This window comes from Populus nigra, chromosome 16 (assembly GCF_951802175.1).
Source record: "Populus nigra chromosome 16, ddPopNigr1.1, whole genome shotgun sequence".
NCBI lineage: Eukaryota > Viridiplantae > Streptophyta > Magnoliopsida > Malpighiales > Salicaceae > Populus > Populus nigra.
In genome coordinates, this window is record NC_084867.1 from 11465945 (window position 1) to 11486525 (window position 20581).

A 20581-nucleotide genomic window follows, 5' to 3' on the forward strand; every position below is an offset into this window, starting at 1 on the left:
AAATATATCTTATTGTTTTTTAAAGTTTTTTTTTATTAAATGAGGACCTTGAACCATTGTACAATTAAGTCTTAACTTAAACCTGCTTTGCTGACGGAAACATGATTTGAAAAGAAAACGTTGAGGAGAAATAGCCATTAAAGAAGAAAAAAAATGGACCTTGGTCAATCATGGCAACCAGGTCGGTTATTGTCTATTGGTGAAGAAACCCTCTGCTTTCCGTTCGTTCAAAGCCACAAAGAGGATTCACTGTTCAATTTCTCTGTTCTTCAGAGAGACGACTCGTCATCCAACCCATCCAAAGAGTTAATTACAAGCGTTATAACTGTACCATGATAGTTTGATTAACTTAAGTCCTTAACCCTAATCGCTATATTATAAATAAAGATTGTTGTCAGATCCACTTCACGTTCTGACATGAAAAAGAGTTGAGTTTGCTGGGCTGTGAACTCACAAGTTATTAGGTAAACTTAAATTTATATCTTTTTTTTAATAAACCATGTACTTTAATTTTTTTTATTAAAAAAATTTAGTTTTATTTGAAATCTAAATTAAATCAGAGTGGTGAGTTTTTAAGATTAACTACTGACCGAGTTTATCACTGAGGTATTAACACTGGAATTAGGAAAAAGGATCCTCCATCATGACGGTATTAAAACTCAAGCTCAATGTTTGACCCAACTCCATGTTGATTGAATTTGATTTGCTCTTCAATTTGCGAAAGAAAAGTGCTTAGAAACATTATATCTTTTTTCCTGATTTATTTAAGAGAAATGTAGTAATTTTAAAATTCCCAAAAAAGGTAAAAACCACAAATTATTCATCAACTCAATAAATTCATTTAATAACCTCAAGAGATGTATCTTAACTGGTTAAACTCTAGGTTTGTTCTCTAAAAATCACTAGTTCGAGTCTTATAAATTTCAGGACCACTAGAGATTTACATGGTTGTTAACTTTAGAATCCGTGGGATTAGTTGAGATACAAGCAAGTTTACCTAGAGACATCCACGTAATGAAAAAAAATTTATTGAAAATTATAATCTCCTTAAATTAATTATTATTTGGCCGGAGGGTTAACATTTTTTTCTTAATTATTATTTATTTTTCTTAATATATTACTTAGAAATACAAACAACATTGACATGTGTTATTCATCTAATATGACAACAAGTCAATGCTAACATTTTCATGATTGTACGACATTGACTGTAAATTAGAGGATAGTAGTAGACATGCTGTGAGTTATGCCCCCGAAAAATTCATTTCATATAAAATTATTTGAATGCAGTTGTGCATAGCAACTTTTGTGCAGTTCTAAAAAATAGAAAATCCCAAATTAATTCTCCAGTGCTCACTTTCATTTTAAAAATTCAAGTAACCGAGTCAACACATCAACCAGGCGGGTGGTCGGATCGAGTTTTAAAATGGTGTTTCTAAGCGGAGTGGCATGAAATCTGCGGCAACTTCTCACCTCCAGAAACGTGAATTCTTAAATGCTGCAATGCATGAAGGTGTGCTGCTCATATAGAGATATCCCTGAAGTAAGAAACTTCAACAAACACACCCTCATTTTTTGCTGCAACATTTAGGGTGTTTTTGTTTTTGTGGTCGAGATTGAGTTTTGTTTATAAGACTCATCAAAAAAATCTAAAAAAAAAAGAAAAAAAATTAAGTTTTATGATTGAATTTAACACAAGAACCAGCCTTTTTGGTCCCGTCACTTGTCTGGCTGTTATTCATGGAGTACATTTTAGACAACCTCCATATATATATGTGGAGGTTGTCTAAAATGTACTAACAGCCATATATATATATAAACAAAATCCAAAATAGGTTTTTAAAGAGTAAAATTTTAAAAAAAACAATTAAATAAAAAATAAAAACACAAAACACTATTTTAATAAATAGTATTTTGTGAACACGCTATAATGATTTAACAATGCTGTTTAGTGTGTTTGCCCTTTGGTGTTTTGTTAATAATAATATTTATTATTTTTAAGGGAAATATTGTTATTGTATATTTATACAGGGCAACCAAGGCCAGGACGAGAAAAAAAATATTGAATTTATTTTTTATCGCTTTTTCCCAAATACAGAGGAACTGATAGAAGAGCGGTTTTCTGCTTCCTGGTATGTGCTCCCTCACTCTTGCACTATCTCTGTTTTATTGCCGGTTCTTATCCAAGAGCTATGTCACTATTGGATTATATGTATATGCCATATTATCGATTGTCCATTTAAGTTTAATTTAGGATTTGTTCTTTCTTTCTTTTTTCAATTATTGCATTGCTCAATTGAACACATTTGCATGAATGTGGAGCATAAGGGTCAAAGTTCAGATTATAGTTTTATAGGGTATCAAATATTTGTTTGTCCGGACTGTTATTATTTTATATTTTGACCCGGGAATCTCGAGAAACCTGATTTTAGTTCATTGTTAATCACGTTCAACTACTGCAGGAGAACCTTTCAAGCTGAAGTTTTTAAATCGGCAACAAATCTTTTCGAGAATTTGAGCTCAGCAACACAAGAAATAGAAATTGCTGTGTTTTGGCCTTTTCTCTCCGACCTTAATTACTGAAGCACAGCATGGATTTGATCCACAAAGTCCTGAACATTGTACTTCCTCCTATAACATTGATTCTGCTACTTCTCTTCTTGCCGTCCTTTCTTGTTTCCAAGTTCATAAGTCGTATAAAAAGATCAATAAATAGCGAAAAGGTGGCAGGAAAAGTAGTTCTAATCACCGGTGCATCCTCAGGCATTGGCGAGGTTGGTATACGTTCTCTGCACAGATGTAAATGTCTATCATATTATGCAGACTAAATTAAGATTTCGAATCTTGTTACAATTATTACCGGGATACTACTTGTTTAATGCTCTAACTGTATTTTGTGATTTTTGTAAGTATCTTGCATATGAGTATGCTAGGAGAGGAGCATGTTTAGCCCTTGCTGCTAGAAGACAGGAGCGTCTTCGAGCAGTTGCTGATAAGGCAAGGGCGCTGGGTTCACCAGATGTTATAGTCATCCCCACTGACATTTCGAAGGCTGAAGACTCTGAGAGGTTTATTAACGAAGCAGTGAATCATTTTGGCAAGTGTAAGGATCTCCTTCTATCTTCTTTCAATTTCAATTTATGTGCAAGATTTTTTCATAAAAGAAGAAGTTTTACCATGACTCGTGGTGTTTATGCAATAGTGGATCATCTGGTGAACAATGCTGGTGTTGTTCAAATTGACATGTTTGAGGATTGCAAGCAAATATCAGATTTTGCAACACTCACGGTATGCTTTTTGGTGCAACAGCTGATACTTCTAGGTTCTGACGATCTCTGTTAAACAACTGCCACTAAATATAAGGTCATTTAGATATAGGAAAATTAAGTATAACTCTGAATTTTCCATCACAAGCTGTTAAACTTAAGTAAATGCATTTGATATTCCTTGACAGCTAGAGTTTTGAGCTCACTTCTCATCTCTCTTTAAAGTAGGGTGACTCTCTGCTGTGACCTGGGAATTACTTACCAACTTAAAAGCTCAAACCTATTCATGTTTCTGACATTTTTCCATGCCAGAATATTTTCTAAAAGGATCCATTTTGGTGCCTTTGGCAGAACACAAATTTCTGGGGTTCCGTTTACACCACCCATTTCGCTATTCCACACCTAAGAAAAAGTAAAGGGAGGATTGTAGGGATTTCTTCAATTGCTGGATGGTTCACAGTGCCTAGGATGAGCTTCTATTGCGTAAGAAATGTCCTTGAAATATGCTGCATTCAGCCATTTTAGAGTGACTAATCAATATTTTAATGGCATCATCAGGCAAGCAAAGCCGCCATAACAAGTTTTTATGAAACACTACGTGCTGAATTTGGTTCGGATATTGGAATAACAATCGTCACTCCTGGTGTAGTCGAGTCAGAAATGAGCCAAGGCGATTTTTTGTCAAAGGTATTTATGAAGGAACTAAATGGAGAAATAACATATGAATGTCCCTTTATTTACTCTCTTTTTTCTTTTTTCTTTTTTTTTTTTTGGGGGGGGGGGGTTATGGGATTTGGGAAAAAATTAGGTGATATTCATGATAGTTAGCAATCCCATGTTTTTTATTTAGGTTGCATTTAATTAATGTTTCAAGATAGAAAAAATAGAGAAAAAAATGTTTTTTTGTTGAAAAAACAAAGATTTATATATATATCACATAATTTTTCATGATAAAAAGACAAATTTATATGTTTTGTCGAAAAATAATTTTGAAGTAAATTACTTTCAAAACAAAAAGGACATTTTTTTTCTCTCCCAGTTGTTCTGTTCATAGCTACTTACCAATATGTTTCATGTTCACTCCGACTTTTATGGTTGAAAAGTCGAGAGAGAAACCAATATTTGATCTTTTAAACAAATGTTCATTAATCTATAAAACTTGTCCTATCTCCTCAAGTATAAGTAGGACATTTCCTTTGGATACAAGTTTTACCAAAATTGATCAACACAACCTGATTTTCTAACAATTCTCTAAATGGGATTTTCTGCAGGCCCAGATAGACTTTGTCCCGGCCGAGTCGACCGAGAGGTGTGCTAAAGCAATCGTGGACAGCGCTTGCCGAGGAGATAGATACTTAACAGAGCCGTCTTGGGCAAGAATGACGTTTCTGCTGAAAGTCCTTTGTCCTGAAGTGCTGGAGTGGTTGTTCCACATGGTATTGGTTTCTAAGAGTTCAAAGAAAAGTAACTAGCATGAGCTTCTGTATCTCAATTAACAGGCATCGAGATATGCCTGTGGCGTTTCAGCTTTAATTCCAGATCTCAAGCAGTGGTTCTGTTTCATTTCTTATTCCTCTGAATACTAAAGAAGGATTTTGCATAGACATCCATCTTGCATTTTTCTAACTCATCAACCATCTTGATCTCATAATATTGCAAATAAATCAAAACATCATTGATGTTTTTCATAGGTCTGCTCAACTTTGCACATTAGGATTGGATCTTTCTATGTTTAACTCAGCATGGACAACACAACATCTTTTGACAAAATAAAAAACGATTGTTCGCGGTCCTCCTAAAGCGGTCTTGGAGGATTAAATTAGCTGGAAGTATTATTGAAAGAACTTGGGAGAATGGTGTCGATGAAAGATTTAGCATCTCCTTCAATGAAAGTTCTCTCTTCATGTAAACTTCAGGCCATATGAACTGAAGTTCTCAAAGCAAGAGATCATAAAACAGCAGGGTCATTTGCATGAGCTGAAAAGGTACCTTCAACACCAAGCCTAAAGCACCCTGATTTGCAGCCTAATTAAATGCGCCATCAAAATTGATTTTGATTGAATCAAGAGGTGGTGCTAGCCAGGAAGATTTAGCAGTAGGAAAATAGATACTAATTAGTAACCAGGAGGTAATCAAAGGAAGTGTAGCAATCAACGGAGTTCACGTTTCTAGTGTCCTTGGTTTTCAAGACGGGAGGAACAGGGGTGTTCAAAACAAATGACTTGCCAAGAAAACTAAAAAAACCATAGCGAGAGAAAAATCACTTGATTTGATTCGGTTTTGGTTTCAGAAAATTGAAACTGATTGCATTGAATTTAAACCAACTAAAAAAATGGTATAAATAGAAACTTGACCTAAAGCTAAAATATTATTTTCCCTTTTGATTTTTGTTTCAGCCACACCTCCCCTGCCCACTATCTCGTTCTCTCCTGTGATTCATGGCTAACCAAATTATTTCATGTAATTCCTCTCTCTTGACAATTGTCGTGACTCGTTTCTCTCCTCTCTCTTCTCCTCTGTTCTCTTCGTTCTCTTGCAAGGTTGGATATTGTGGGTATTTATATTGATAGTTTAACTTTTATAGAATTTAAACGTTTATTGGGATTTTTTTTTAAGAATAGGATATTTCTTTTTGCTGCATCATTTGGCTTGGGGGTCTGCTAGTAGACGAGCCTGCTTTGCTCTCATAGCCATGAGAGAGAGAAGCCTCACTGAAGTTGCAGAAACAACCCGGTACGGCGGCTCTCCTGATGTCATCGTCATCCTTGTAGATGTTCAGAGGGTGGATGGTTGTAGAAAAATGGTTGAGGAAACAGTGAATTATTTTGGTTGATGTAAGCATTTAATTTTCACGAGCATGCTTCAAGTTTCCACAACAGCCACTTCCTCCAACCTCTGTTTGACCCTTTGCTTTTGTTGAAGGATTTGGTTTTCTACTACATGGTACTGAAGACCATGATTTTATAGCTTTGGAAGTCATATGTAGCTTTGGACTAGTTTTAATCCTCTAGACGCCATAGCTGCAACAGTAAGGTTACCATTGTTTGCAAGCATGACCGATTGTCTGATATCTAAAAATTATCTGGGAAAGCTACAAAAAATTAGTTTACTATTTGTTCGCGGGGAAAAATAGACTCTAATTTGCTTAAAAAATATCTTAGTTGGAGAATAAAGATGGATGCAATGAGGAATTGAAACCATAAGTATTTTAGCCAACAATAAAATGTATTCTCACGAAGAAAAAATATATATATAGTTTATAAACTTTACTTCGCGCATGAAAGAAGATTAAAAAAAAGTATTTGCTAATATTTTGACCTCTTACCAGCAAAAGCAAGAAATTCTCTGCGTAGCAAAATTTGTCTCAGAAGATCTGGTTTCAGTAATTCATAGATTATTGAATTAAAATCATTTTAAAAATACATTTCAAGTTATATACAATTGTAGGATTTTGAAAACCAATATATCCTTTGCAAAGAAAATATAGAAGAAGATACCATCAAATTAGAGTCTTTTATGAAGCTCAGATGTTTAGAATCCTTGTTGGATTATAAGAGCCTTGTATGCAAAATTTAAAAATGTTGAATATGAAAGAATAAAAACTTGAGTTTTCAACATTCCCAGTAGGTTGGGATCTACATCAAAGCCCTTACCTTTTTTAACATTATTTAGGAGATATACTTATTTTTTTGTATTTTCGGATTATCTTAATGTGTTAATATTAAAAATAAATTTTAAAAAAATTAATATATTTTTAAATAAAATACAATTATTATTGCAATATCAAATAATTTCTATATGGCAATTTGCTTTTATTTTTATTGCTTTTCCTAGATATGGAGGAGCGCGCTTTTATAGATAGATAGATAGGCAACAGCTACATTTTTGACAAATATCAGCGATGTTAGGAAATTATATTATTGATATCTGAACAGGAGGTTTGAATTCAAATTTTGGGATCGGCATTAAATTCCTCTTGCCTTTTTTAAAATCATTTGGGGATATATGCTTGTTATTTTGAAGGCAAATGTTGTTATTATATATTTATACAGAGCAACCACGGCCAGGACGAATATTTTCGTGAACCTGAGCTCAGCCACACAAGAAACAGAAATTACTGTGTTTTGGTCTTTTCTCTCCGACCTTACCGAACCACAGCATGGATTTGATTCACAAGGTCCTGAACATTGTACTTCCTCCTATAACATTGATTCTGCTACTTCTCTTCTTTCCGTATTTTCTTGTTTCCAAGTTTATAAGTAGCATAAAAAGATCAATAAATAGCGAAAAGGTGGCAGGAAAAGTAGTTCTAATCACCGGTGCATCTTCAGGCATTGGCGAGGTTGGTATACGTTCTCTGCACAGAAGTAAATGTCTATCATATTTTGCAGACTAAAGATTTGGAATATTGTTACCATTATTACTGGGATACTGCTTGTTTAATGCTCTAACTGTATTTTGTGGTTTGTGTAAGTATCTTGCATACGAGTATGCTAGGAGAGGAGCCTGTTTAGCCCTCTCTGCTAGAAGAGAGGAGCGTCTTCGAGCAGTAGCTGATAAGGCCCGGGAGCTGGGGTCACCGGATGTTATAGTCATCGCCACTGACATTTCGAAGGTTGAAGACTGTGAGCGGTTTGTTAATGAGGCAATGAATCATTTTGGCAAGTGTAAGGATCTTTTATCTTCTTTCATATTGAGTTTACGTGCAAGGTTTTTCATACAAGTCGTTGTTTTACTATGACTCACGGGGTTTATGCAATAGTGGATCATCTGGTGAACAATGCTGGTGTTGCTCAGATTGACATGTTTGAGGATTGCAAGCAAATATCAGAATTTGCAACAATTATGGTATGTTTTTTTTTACCGCAACCGTTGACATTTCTTGGTTCCTAACATGCGCCGTTACACAACTGCAACTAAAATATAAGGTCATTTAGAAATAGGAAAATTAAGTATACCTCTGAAATTTTAAAGTAGGGTGTAATCTGGGAATTACTTACTTGCCAACTTAAAGGTTCAAAGCTATTCATGTTTCGACATTTTTCCATGCCAGAATATTTTCTGAAAGGATCCATTTTGGTGCCTTTTGCAGAACACAAATTTCTGGGGTTCCGTATACGCCTCCCATTTCGCTATTCCACACCTAAGAAAAAGTAAAGGAAGGATTGTAGGGATTTCTTCAATTGCTGGATGGTGCTCAGTGCCCAGGATGAGCTTCTATTCTGTAAGACATGTCCTTGAAATTAATATGATGCACCCAGTCAGTCATTTTTAGAGTAACTAATCAATATTATAATGGCATCATCAGGCAAGCAAAGCAGCCATAACAAGTTTTTATGAGACACTACGTGCTGAATTTGGTTCGGATATTAGAATAACAATCGTCACTCCTGGTGTAGTTGAGTCAGAAATGACCCAAGGAGATTTTTTATCAAAGGTATTTCTGAAGGAACTAAACGGACAAATAACATATGAATGCTCCTCTGTGTACTTCTGAATCCTTGCATGACTTTTTTTTTTTTTTGGTAATGGAATTTCACCATGAATTCAATCTAGGAAAAAAAATGTGATATATATATATATATATATATGATAGGTCCGAGTTTTACCTACATTAATTCGTCCGCACAATTTTATTTTCCAACAATTTTTTTAAACAGGGTCAAATGGACTTTGTTCTGGCCGAGTCGACCGAAAGGTGTGCTAAAGCAATCGTGGACAGTGCTTGTCGAGGAGACAGGTACTTGGTAGAGCCGTCTTGGGCAAGGATTTCGTTTCTGATGAAAGTCCTTTGCCCTGAAGTGCTGGAGTGGTGGTTCCACAGGATATTGGTTGCTAAGAGTTCCAAGAAGAGCAACTAGCATGAGCTTCTGCATCTCACTTAACAGGCGTCAAATATGCCTTGCGCATTTCAGCTTTAATTCCAGATCTCAAGCAGTGACTCTCTTTCATTTTTTTATTCCTCTGAAAATTCAGAATGTTTGATAATTTCATTCTATTCCGGTTAGAATAACCGGTATATCTCATATCATATAAAAAAAAAACAACAGAATATAATGGAATAAATTTCATCTCGCATCTCAGGTTATTTTGAATTTTTCACTCAAATTTCTGCCGAGATATTCCACGTTTACTACTTTGTTCTGTTTCGAGTAAAAAGAAACTAGACTGTGAATAAAGCTTGTGACAGGATCAAATGGTGTGTTGTTTAAAGACTCCATTTCCATGAAACATGCTACCTTCTTGCTTGGACTTGGTAAGGACATTCCAGCTCTTTCGATATATCTTCCTATCCTCTAGTGATTTGTCCCACCAAAACCAGCTTTAATAAAGGCTGTCAATCTTTGAGGAGAAACTCGAAGGGAGTTCGAAACACGACAACAATATTTTTTTGCTTTATAAGTAAACCTCCTTTCTCTCTTGCGATAATAATTCCTGCTTCCAATACTGTAGCTTGTCATACCGTCAAAAAAGAAAACCAAAAGCTTGAGTTTTGGACCTCTCCCATCTAGTCGGAAATGTTAATCAAATTACAGCTCCTGCATATCAGCAGTTTCATGATCACTCCATGATCAAAGTTCCTCCAAATCAAACCTGCATCAAGTCCATATAATCTGCTACTAGATGGAAGTCTCTTGCATAGCATTTGAGTATGCTGGGAGAGGAGCTTGTATAGCCCTTGTTGCAAGAAGAAAGGAACGTCTGATACAAGTCGCTGCCATGGCTGAGCTGATTGGATCACCTGAAGCTATTTTTATCCCTGGAGATGTTACCAAGGACGAAGATTGTGAAAGATTTATAGATGCAACAGTGAAGCACTTTGGTCACTGTTAGTAGACCATCCAAGAAGATCTGAGCTAGCAGTATCAATCGATTTCCGATTCGCTTTGGGAACTCAAATGCACTAAAATGATAAACTCTTGATGGGTTTTCTTTGGATCATCTGGTGGCCAACGCTGGGGTTGCAACAGTGGGCGTGTTCGAAGACGCCCCTGATGTCACTCCTTTTGCACCAGCCATGGCATACAAAGTACAAACCCTTAAAACGACCCTCCCATTTTTCAGATGAACAAGGAATGGGATCCCATCAAAACCCATGTCTCCATGCATTTTCTATGCTAATTTTTCATTTCGTAGAGGACATAAACTTCTGGGGCTCAGTGTACTGTACCTACTTTGCAATTCCGCACTTCAAAAAGAAAAATGGAAGGATCGTAGTAATTGCTTCAGTTGCCGCATTTCTACCTATCCCAAGACTAAGCTTCTATAATGTAAGATTTTCCATCTACATCTTTCAAATCTGTGTCTGTTACTTCAATTAATATCCATTCTGTTTTCACAATGTTTATAGGCAAGTAAAGCAGTGTATAGCATGTATGAGACAGAGGGTAGAATGAGGATCAGAGATCGGAATAACAATTGTTATTCCTGGATTGATCAAGTCAGAAATGACACAAGAAAAATTCCTAAACGAGCAAGGCAAATTGGAATTAGATGAAGAAATGTGAAGGGTAAATTTCCATACCCATGATACAATTATGTAGTTAAAAGTCGTCTTCAACTTTATGCTTCCACTTATAACAGGATTGAATTGCTTGTTAGGCAATGATAAATCCGATGCCAGCGGAGTCTACCACAGAGTGTGCCAAAGCAATTGTAGATGGTGCATGCCGAGGAGAGAAATACCTGGTTGAACCAGCTTGGTACCGTTCCATAATTTATTTCAGGTACTTTTTCCCTGATATAGTAGAGTGGAGCAACCGTTTATTTTTAATCTTGACAAGATCAATCTACAACAGATAGGAGTTGAGAGAAGTACTGAGAAGATCCTCCATCTAGTAACTAAATGAAGGTCGGTCTTGCATCTATAACATTTTAACCTTATGCCCTGAATCCATAACGGAAGCTTCTTGCATCATGTATGGTTGTATCATAGAAGTTTCCTTAACTAGTCTTTTATTGCATAATGCCAGTCTAGAAATTATGTATCTGTCTCAAGAAATAAGTGATAAATTTATGGGGATATCATGAATGATTTATTTTAGAGCAACGGTTGAACTTTACTGGAAATCTATGATAATTTTACAGAAATTTATATCCACTTACAAATATGGCATGTTACAGAGAATGTGAGGAGTTATGCTAAGAAAACCCAAAAAGAAATCCGAGAGCCTTAGAAAATTAGAGCAAAAGGAAAGTTAATGGAGTTGCGTGAGTGTACCTCGACTAAAAGTTAATGAAGCAAACAGTGGCTTCTCCTTGTCTCGTTAATATTCGGATAATCCTCTCCCCTCCCTTGGATATGAGTGGCTTTGCATTTTTACAAAGATGAGATTTCATGTACATCTCTTCTGGGCACAATTGGCAAATCTCCAGTTCATAGTTTCACCCATTCATAAACAAATGACTTAATGTGATGACCATCTTTGAGAAGATCAGCAGCAACACACAAGTCTCATGAAAACCACATGATGCAATATCATGCCTGATAAAGTGTCAGCAACATTCACCTTCTCAGCCATATATACATGTGGCAAATAATCTCAATCGATGATATCAGGCGAGACCATGATTTTCCCAGTCGCTGCAAAAAATTTCAGGCTATCTTATAGGTGCCTCCTGAGTGAGCACGAATATGATCTAGGAATCTGCATAACCATGCTGAGAGAAGGTTCCTCCTTTAACCAGAAAAGGCAGCAAAAAAATTCGATCATAATCAACTTTCATTTTCCTTTAAGCATCATCGTATGTGCAGCCATTACGGTGATATATCAATAGGTCCCATGGAGGAATGCTGCGGTGTTAGGGAAGAAGAAAAGGACTGAAGTCTTCTCATAAGCAACCATGCATCAGAAGGAGGACAGCCTTGGTTCATCTCAAGAGCAACAGGAAGTTTAGAGGCTCCATTTATCTCTATGAGCATTGTTCCCTGGACCAAAGTATTTCCAGATTGAGTGAAACTAAAATAAACCGTGCTTAAAAATTCAACAACATGACATTCAAAGAACATTGAAGTCTTCCTATGAAAAGAACTTGACTAATTCTTCAAAATTCATAAATAATTAAAGGTTTAACATATAATACCTCAAAATTTACTAAGAACATCTGAAACTGTCTCAGGGTCTCCTTCATTTCACCAGCTCTCTTTTTATCTGACGAAGAAAGAGCAGTGGTAACCTCCACAGGAGAACAACCTATTCCTTTCAGCACTACCTGAAAGTACAAATGACTGGTAAAACTATAAAAAAAATTAACCTCGTATCATCAAAAGGTAAAACTCCAACTTGTAACTCACATAGTGATCAATTAGGATCTCAGAAATGAGGCTGCCATCATCAACATAAACCTGAAGCTCATATGTCGTCCTCTGCTTATATTGGAATCCCTTTACACCAGTCAAGAAGCACTGCAAAATTTTATGTTAACATATTAGAAAGCACTGAAACAGTAGAAAGTACAGATACTATACGGGTTTGATATGTACTTTCAATTATATGCTCAAATAACATCAAAAAGAAAACTTATATATTGTTTTCATGGGAATTTATTCAGATATGTAAGACTGCACCACCATAAAAAAGTTTCTTCGGTTAATGGAAATAGAATAATTCACATTTCCGTGCAACATAATAAAGGTGTTGAAACTATTATGGTTAGTATTTAAATATAGTCCCACCAAAATGAGATCCAGAGTCTCAGCTTTGAGAGTCTCGCACTTTGGTATTCATGTGAAATAGAGTTCTTAAAACTCGTATCATTGTGGTTACAAAGTGCAAGTATTTACCATTACAGCAAGAGAAGGCCCCTGAAAGTCAGGAAACTATAAGCATGAAATAAAACAATAAACCAGTAGGCTGCAGAGGAGTTGCACCATCCTTACCATGTTCCTCCATCATTCATCAACATAAAATGAAAGCATAGTCAATTATATTTTTTAAAGTATTTCAGCATGTGAATCATTGTCCTTTTTCACGGGCATAGAAAAAGTTATACAAGAATTTATACATAATCCAAAACCTTAGGTTGGAACTGAGAGCCTACTGGGAGTTGCTCTTTGGATACCTTCTAAACTACAAAGCTACTTATTTTTATTTTTATTTTTATTTTTATTTTTAAGAGCAAAGCTATTCATTTATAAAATAGTTATCAATCATTAACAAAGCTCAGCTAGTTGGTTTTCTTGATAAATGTTTCTTAAAAATTAAGTAGCAGCAATAGAAATTAGTATTATTTTGAAAATTTGAAAATAATAGTAAGAAACTGCCAAAAAAAAAACACCTATTCATTCTGTTTGTCATTTTAAAACAATATTTTGTTTTCCATAATATCTAAGCTATACATACTATTCTTTGCACCCAACCCAGAATACTGAAGTTAAGACTTCTGCGACTTGCCCCAAATTCAGTTGAGCAATAAATGAAGCCAGTCAAAATCCAAATCACAACCTGTTTTAGGAGAGCACATAATGCCAATGTGCAAATATAAGCACCAGATGAGTAACACACTTGCACACATGCTCAAAAAGAGAGATACTACACACCTTGATCTTTCCTCTAACAGAAGGTTCTTTCTCCTTCATTGCTGCCCATTTAGCTGACAAACTAGCCAAGTATGTGAATGGGATTTCTCGGTCTCTAGATAATATGAGGGGGTGTTCAAATTCATCAATCATGCAGACATCCTCTTGCTCCAACGTACCATTAGAGTGTTGGTTAGACACAGAATTCACCCCACTTATAGGAGCATTGATATGCATCTCCCCAACATCAGAAACAATACTAGATGATAGATTACACATAGTGGTTTCTGCACTCATTGGAACAGCACATTCTTCCACAGTCCTTTGACTAGTATCAGTGCCAGATACAACCAAATTGGCACCTAGAAAACATGAAAAAAAAAAAACATTCTTCTTATTAGACGAACATTATGTAAACTCCAGCATACAATAAAAGCTATTAACAGGCTTGTAATCCGCCAAAATGTGAACCTTTTGGTAATTATATCCTCAAGCATGAAAGTAACAGTTAATTCACGAGTTTATTTATTCCCTATTATACATTTGAAGACAGTGAAATGAAAACACAAGATTACTTCATGTACAGTGTAATTTACTCTTGACATTCTCCCAAAAGTTTGCTATATCATCATTTACGTGTTAAAGTAACTCAAAACTGCAAGAAGAAGAAAGAAAGCAGGCCAACCTCGTCCATCTTCCTGAAAGGGAGTTGCAACTTGTAATGTGGATCTATCAGTATATTGAACAACTTCGACAGAACTATTGGTGCGTCCCAGGGCATTACCAGAACCATTGGTGTTCTGAAGATCATCCGCTGAGGTATTTGTATGCCCAGGAACATTACCGGAGTTATTGGTGCTACTGGGAATATTGACTCCATTAGGGGCCCATGCAGCCTGAGTTGCTCTAGTTGCTAAAGGAGGAACCTCTCCAGTCCTTGATCTGCATAACAATAGTGCAAATCAGTTGCATTTAAAGGAGACAAACAGTTGGATCTCAAGTGATCCCTTGAATATCAGAACTCAATTCACCTAACAGGCCAATTAAAAAGAATTGAAACTAAAATAACCAGCAAGATCAAAAGCCTACACTTGAAAACAACCATTCTAAAACCCAAAAAACAGTCTCTCAGTGTAACTCAATCATCAACTCTATTAATGATTATCTCTGGAAAACTTTTTACTATAACCTCCAAATTTTCACATCCAGGAATGCTATCAAATCAAGAATTAGTCCTAGTCTAGTTTTTTGCACATGCCTCTGCTTAAAGAAGTCTTTCATATGCAAAGCCTTGCAGGGGGTAATCCAATATCTCAACCACAAACCACTCTCAAAAGGTACAGCTAATTATGCAATAAGACCATGGTCAGGCAAAGACATGCAGAGAACTTCACTATACAATAACATTTAAAAGCAGATTTTCTTTTTTGAGGGACAGAAATAAAAAAACTGAAAAGCAAAGTAATAAGAAAGGCACAATGCTGTAAATCTTCAGAAAGCTCAATACATCCTAGACACCTAAAGCATACCTTCTTCCCCTTGGTGGTTTATTTATCTCATCAGCAAGACGTTGACGTGCTGCATCCAACTCTTCAACCACTCCTCCTAAAATTTCTAAAGCTTCAGGAACCAACATTAAAAGCCCATGCCGTATATGTACATTACAGATGGCAACCTACAATACAAAAGAATTATGTTTCGAAATTTTCTGACGAAACTAGCACTGATGCATAAACACGAGAATAACATTTGCACAACAAAATTAATGTATCAGCTTATTTTCTCTTTAGCTAGCCATTCAAACATGAAACACCTTATATCCAGGTCAACAACTATAGTCACACCACACTCAAAAACCTTTAACAGAATCCATCAGTATTTTTGCCGTATTTCTAAGCCATCCTCACAATTACCAATGCAGATTACTAAATACACATCTCAGACCTTCCATATTATCATCACTATTTATGACAAAAAGATACTCCAATTCAATAAACCATAAATCATCAGGAAAAAAAATAATAAAACCTTGAATCCTGGAGGAGCTAAAACTTTAAGATCCTTAATAGGCCTATATTCCATGCCAAAAACACGTTGGACACCATCCGTCATAGACAGCTTAAGGCACCTCTTCACTCCCGCATTCGCATCCTGATACCTTCCTTTAAGTGGACAACTAATGTTAACAATCTCATCCACCTGAAAAAATTAAAATTCATCGTAAATAAGCAATCACGTATTATAAATTTATCTATTTAATTTAACAGAATTTGTAATCAAATCGAAATAGGCCACCTGCAACACAAACGGTCCGGGGAGATCAGCAAGGTGCATAGAGTCCACATTTGGAGGAAGCACACCAGCACCGCAGTGATTCATATCTGAAATCAAAAACTGACCGAAGCAAAGCTTTGCCTTTGACACTATGTCAAGCGAGTTGTCAATTTGGCGAAGACAGGAATCAAGCCACTCTCTTTTTAAACTAAGTCCCGTTCTCAGTAGAAAATCCCCAATAGGACAACCGGATATGGGTGGAGCCACCGACGGAGGAGACGGTGGAGTGAGGTTATCGGAGGCGTCGGCGAATTCAGCATCGTCGGAGGAGATTGGAAGCGGCACTGGTTGTTCAGAGAGGTTAGGGTTAGGGTTTGGTAATTGGTGAGATTCCATTTGATAATCTTGTTGTTGGTTTCGCTGTTCTTCTTCGTCGTCGTCATCGGAGTAAGAGCTGAGTCTGAGGCGTCGTCTTGTCATTTTTACTGAGAAGGGGTGAGCCAGTGAGGGTTTTTTTCTTGTTTTTTTGGCCGTTTGGGGTTTCCCTCCAGATTTGTGATATAATTTTTTTATTTTTTATTTCTTTTTGTCAAGGTGGGAAAGTGGAGGAGGAGTGGGGTGAAATTGCAATTTTCCTATAAATTTAAGGTACTTGACAGACAGGAAAATGGGTTATGGGCCTACACAAATCTAATTAACAGGTGGATATTGGGCCTGACACTAATCCACCTAACATGCATGATATATCATATATTATCGAGGTAACTTCTTGCTATAGTTTTCAGATTCGGTCCGATTCAAGATCTGAAATTTAAATTTTAATTGTGTTATCGGGTTGTTCAGATCAAATTTTTTTTAAAATTAAAATGATAGTGTTTTAGTAAAAAAAATAAAAGTCAACGAATTACAACCGGGTTTTTAACTGGGTCTTGCCGGGTCACATCGGATTTTGACCGGTTCACCGGGTCGCCCGGATTAATTTTTTTAAATCAAAACGACAGTGTTTTAGTAAAAAAAACAAAACTAAACGGATTGCAACCTGGTTTTTAACCAAGTTTTGCTAGGTCAATCGGGTCACACCAGATTTTTCCTTCCACTATTTTTCTTCAATCCAGCCTGATTCCAGTCTCGGGTTTCGGGTCGACCCGCCGAGCCGGGTTGAGTTTCAAAACTATGCTTTTGGCAACCCAAATATTATTTGGTAAAAAATTAAGAAAAAATTATTTAAAATTAATTTTTATGTTTTTGAATTATTTTGATATATTGATATTACAAATTAATTTAAAAAAATAAAAATATATATTATTTTAATATATTTTCAAATAAAAATATTAAAAAAATTTATTATTATATTTTAACATCAACACGTCAAAACGATTCAAAAATATTTAAAAAATTAATTAAAAATAAAAAAAAATTAATAAAAAAAAAAACAGGTTGAGTCTCAATAATAAAACAAGCATGGTATTCTCTCAATACTAAAACAAGCATTGTATTCCCAAACCTGGCCTAAACTCTCTCTTGCAACAAATATTTTGGATATCAGACATAATAACACAGAAATAGATTAGGGACTATTTTTGTACCACATATCAGACATAATAACACAGAAAATAAATGTGTGTATTTTGTAAATTTTTATATCGAGGCATATAAAAATTATTTTTTAAAATAATTGTGTATATTTTAAAAACTGTAACAATCAAATCAAGTGAAATTTAAAAACAATACCGTGTATGAGATAGAAGTATTGCTGTGGTGTTACTTGAAGTGATGACGTGTGAATTATAACATGGATGTGGTGACGTGGCAAATTAGTTATTACTGGATTTATGGGCTCCGGGTACGCCGCGCGGGCCAGAATAATTATTTTATCGGTTTAAAAAGAATATTTAGATGATGCAAGCATTAAATAAGTAAAGAATTACATGATTTGGGAGGTAGACCCAGCTGAGCCAACTAAGCAATGTATAAAATACTAATAAAAAAATAAAAAACAATCATAGAAAAACTTTAATTAATCTAGATTAATTCTTCAAACTCTTGGTCTAAGCAATAAAAATAAGATAAAAAAATAAAAAGAACATTGAGGAAAGTCACTAATCCTAATATAAAAAACTCTAATATTAAAGAATGAGACTGAATAAAAAAAATTAATTATTAATTAATTTGATGTTAAATGATAAACTCAAGAAAAAAAATATCAATTTAGAAAATTTGACATAGTAAATTCAACAAAGAACAATAAATGAAAAGAAATGAGATAACCCGGTTCATTTTAAAAATTAGTGAGAAATTTTATAAATAAAAAATAACAAAGTCTAGTCTCCAATTGAATAAACGTTGAAGGATGAAACTAAAAAAACATGAACTTATAAAAGAAAAAAAAGGACAAACTTAGGTGAATTTCTAAAACTCACAACTCATTAAATCCTAGATTGTGCTCGATAAAGAAGCTCAATTCCTAACAAATTTAATATTGAAGGATAAAGTTGAAAAAAAATATCAATTTAAAAAAAAATCAAAGTAAAAAAATAGCAATTCAAATAATGAGGATCAAATTTGACAAGAAAAAAAAACTTAAGGAGGAGGAGATTTTAAAAAAATCAATTTAAAAATTTATCTAAAACAAAATAAATAACAATAAAAAAAATAAATATCAAAATTGAGAGATTAAAAAAAAATGAAGGGGGTGGAAATAAAATAGAATTGCAAATTTATAAATTATTTAAAACAAAACAAACAATAATAAAAGATAGTATATTATTTAATCATCAGTTTAATAAATTTATTTTAAAAATAATCCAATTGTGAAATGTGAAAAAGGAGAAAATAATCCAATAAAAAAGTTGAAGGGTGAAGCACACATGGGCTAAAAGAATGGATTTATACATATTGCAAGTTGGTGCCAGTTACAGATTAGATTTGGCGCTCCGGACCAAGATACAAGAATTAAAATGTAAAAAAATAAAATTTAGAATCACAACAAAAAATACAAAAATAAAAAGGATAAAGTATTGAAAAAATTAAAAATTGAGGGACTAAAGTATATTTTTATGAGTCTCTTGAACAATATACATGAAAAAGGCTGTTAATTTTTGTCAAAGTCAATTATGATCCTTGTGGTTTTAATTTTGAGAGTATCTGCATGAACAACACACTGAAATGTTGATTCCTTTAGTTTTTTTGTTGATTAATGTTAATGTAAATTAATAAATAATAAATTTAGCCAATTTAAAAAAAATAAAAAGATTATCATATTCTTATACATGTTCCAGCATCGTCTATAATTTTCCAGATTCTAGAGAAGTGAGAGAAAGGAAGGAGCAGAGGACAGAGTGGAGTGAGTTACTGGGTCTCCCCATAAAGTCAAGCTTTTGCCGGCTCTAGTAGAAAGGGGCTTTGCAACTCATCGATGGAGTCATGCTCTCGTAAGGAATATATTTATACGGACAAGAGAAGGTAGAGGAAAGGACGGAGGACGGTGGTCTGGTGGTGTTTTTCCATTCTGCGAGTTGACCAGTGAAGATTGACAGTGATAGGTAGCTAGTGCCTAGTCCCATGATGGATGGATTCAGGTGAAAGAGATGGAGGGAAGGATGCAAGCAAAGAGAGGTGTGGGAGGCAAGTCATATGAGTGTTAAAATTTCAAACGCATCAAGTTTTTTAAATAATTTTTCTTGAAAAAATATATGTTAATAATATTTTTTTATTTTTTAAAAATTAATTTTCACATCAACACATTAAAACAATTCAAAATATATAAATTATATTCAATTTTAACAAAAAAAAAATAAATTTTTTTAAAAATACAGATTCCTTCTAAAAATTAGATATTTTTTAAAAAGTCAAAAATAAAATTTTATGATCAAAGATCCCTTCACAGTACTATAAGGTTGGTATATACAGAAGAAAAACTTTATCCTTTATCATAGGGTGTATGCCACGTCATCCATTCTAATTATTAACAAAAACTAAAGAAGGTAACGAAGACATTGTAGCTATTTTTACTTTTTATTATTTTACAATTCATCATGGATTGTAATGATAATTTTTTAAAAAAATTGATCCTTCAACTTTATTTTTGTACAAATAAATTTTTTTAGCTCAAATTAGAATTAAATTACATATTTCTTTAAAGATGATAGTTGAATTGAAAAACAAAGGTCTAAAATGACAAAAACAAGTAAAATAAGCGGCACATCTGTATTTTTTTTTAATGTTCATTTTAGTTTTTTAAGTCATTTTTTAAAAGTCGGTTGATTAAATAATTATTCAATTCATAAAAAGCAAATTTATAAATTATTTAAAACATAACAAATAATAATAAAAAATAGACCAATTTAAAGAAAAACAAATTTGAGAATTGTTATGAGATTTTAAAGAGACAAACGTTAAAATTAATAAGAGAAAAAAAAAGGATAAAAAAAGCCATCGAGACTAAACTAAAGTTCCATTGGCCACATGTGCCGCCTCATTACAAAGAGGATCTCGAGACGACAAAAATAATTATATTGATATT

General features: G+C 34.3%; 4 protein-coding genes across 5 annotated transcripts; 3 read left to right on the top strand and 1 right to left on the bottom strand.

Moving 5' to 3' along the window:
* Positions 1-1926: 1926 nt before the first annotated feature.
* LOC133675641 (11-beta-hydroxysteroid dehydrogenase A-like) lies at positions 1927-4956 on the top strand. Its single transcript, XM_062097075.1, has 7 exons — positions 1927-2132; positions 2463-2774; positions 2911-3103; positions 3203-3288; positions 3618-3749; positions 3825-3953; positions 4538-4956. Exons 2-7 carry the CDS (start codon positions 2592-2594, stop codon positions 4736-4738), a joined length of 924 nt encoding a protein of 307 aa, XP_061953059.1. The 5' UTR covers positions 1927-2132; positions 2463-2591; the 3' UTR covers positions 4739-4956.
* A 2469-nt stretch (positions 4957-7425) lies between these two features.
* On the top strand, positions 7426-9127 carry LOC133675642 (11-beta-hydroxysteroid dehydrogenase A-like). Its single transcript, XM_062097076.1, has 6 exons — positions 7426-7608; positions 7741-7933; positions 8029-8114; positions 8359-8490; positions 8575-8703; positions 8954-9127. Exons 1-6 carry the CDS (start codon positions 7426-7428, stop codon positions 9125-9127), a joined length of 897 nt encoding a protein of 298 aa, XP_061953060.1.
* A 763-nt stretch (positions 9128-9890) lies between these two features.
* LOC133676092 (11-beta-hydroxysteroid dehydrogenase-like 6) lies at positions 9891-11069 on the top strand. Its single transcript, XM_062097663.1, is given in 6 exon segments — positions 9891-10090; positions 10197-10287; positions 10406-10537; positions 10618-10649; positions 10651-10745; positions 10891-11069. Coding segments are annotated over 6 exon segments (729 nt in total).
* LOC133675451 (recQ-mediated genome instability protein 1) lies at positions 10656-16672 on the bottom strand. Of its 2 annotated transcripts, XR_009835420.1 has the most exons (9): positions 16081-16672; positions 15814-15984; positions 15315-15460; positions 14471-14727; positions 13807-14147; positions 12562-12672; positions 12351-12479; positions 11488-12195; positions 10656-11004 (listed from the first exon to the last, which is right to left on the bottom strand). XR_009835420.1 is itself a non-coding variant. In XM_062096820.1 (8 exons), the coding sequence occupies exons 1-8, from the start codon at positions 16537-16539 to the stop codon at positions 12025-12027; spliced, it is 1785 nt and encodes a 594-aa protein (XP_061952804.1). In that variant the 5' UTR covers positions 16540-16672; the 3' UTR covers positions 11302-12024. The 2 variants fall into 2 exon arrangements, 1 of the variants encoding a protein (XP_061952804.1); XM_062096820.1 differs by lacking the exon at positions 10656-11004 and having other exon boundaries at positions 11302-12195.
* Between the last annotated feature and the right edge of the window lie 3909 nt (positions 16673-20581).

Coding starts and splice junctions, on each gene's coding strand:
- LOC133675641 (XM_062097075.1), top strand. CDS start 2,592: ATGGATTTGATCCACAAAGTCCTGAACATTGTACTTCCTCCTATAACA. Junction 3,289..3,617: donor CAGATTTTGCAACACTCACG/GTATGCTTTTTG, acceptor TGCCTTTGGCAG/AACACAAATTTCTGGGGTTC. Junction 3,750..3,824: donor CTAGGATGAGCTTCTATTGC/GTAAGAAATGTC, acceptor TGGCATCATCAG/GCAAGCAAAGCCGCCATAAC.
- LOC133675642 (XM_062097076.1), top strand. CDS start 7,426: ATGGATTTGATTCACAAGGTCCTGAACATTGTACTTCCTCCTATAACA. Junction 7,934..8,028: donor AATGAATCATTTTGGCAAGT/GTAAGGATCTTT, acceptor TTTATGCAATAG/TGGATCATCTGGTGAACAAT. Junction 8,491..8,574: donor CCAGGATGAGCTTCTATTCT/GTAAGACATGTC, acceptor TGGCATCATCAG/GCAAGCAAAGCAGCCATAAC.
- LOC133675451 (XM_062096820.1), bottom strand. CDS start 16,539: ATGACAAGACGACGCCTCAGACTCAGCTCTTACTCCGATGACGACGAC. Junction 15,461..15,813: donor TAGCTCCTCCAGGATTCAAG/GTTTTATTATTT, acceptor TTTGTATTGTAG/GTTGCCATCTGTAATGTACA. Junction 12,480..12,561: donor AGATCCTAATTGATCACTAT/GTGAGTTACAAG, acceptor TTGTACTTTCAG/GTAGTGCTGAAAGGAATAGG.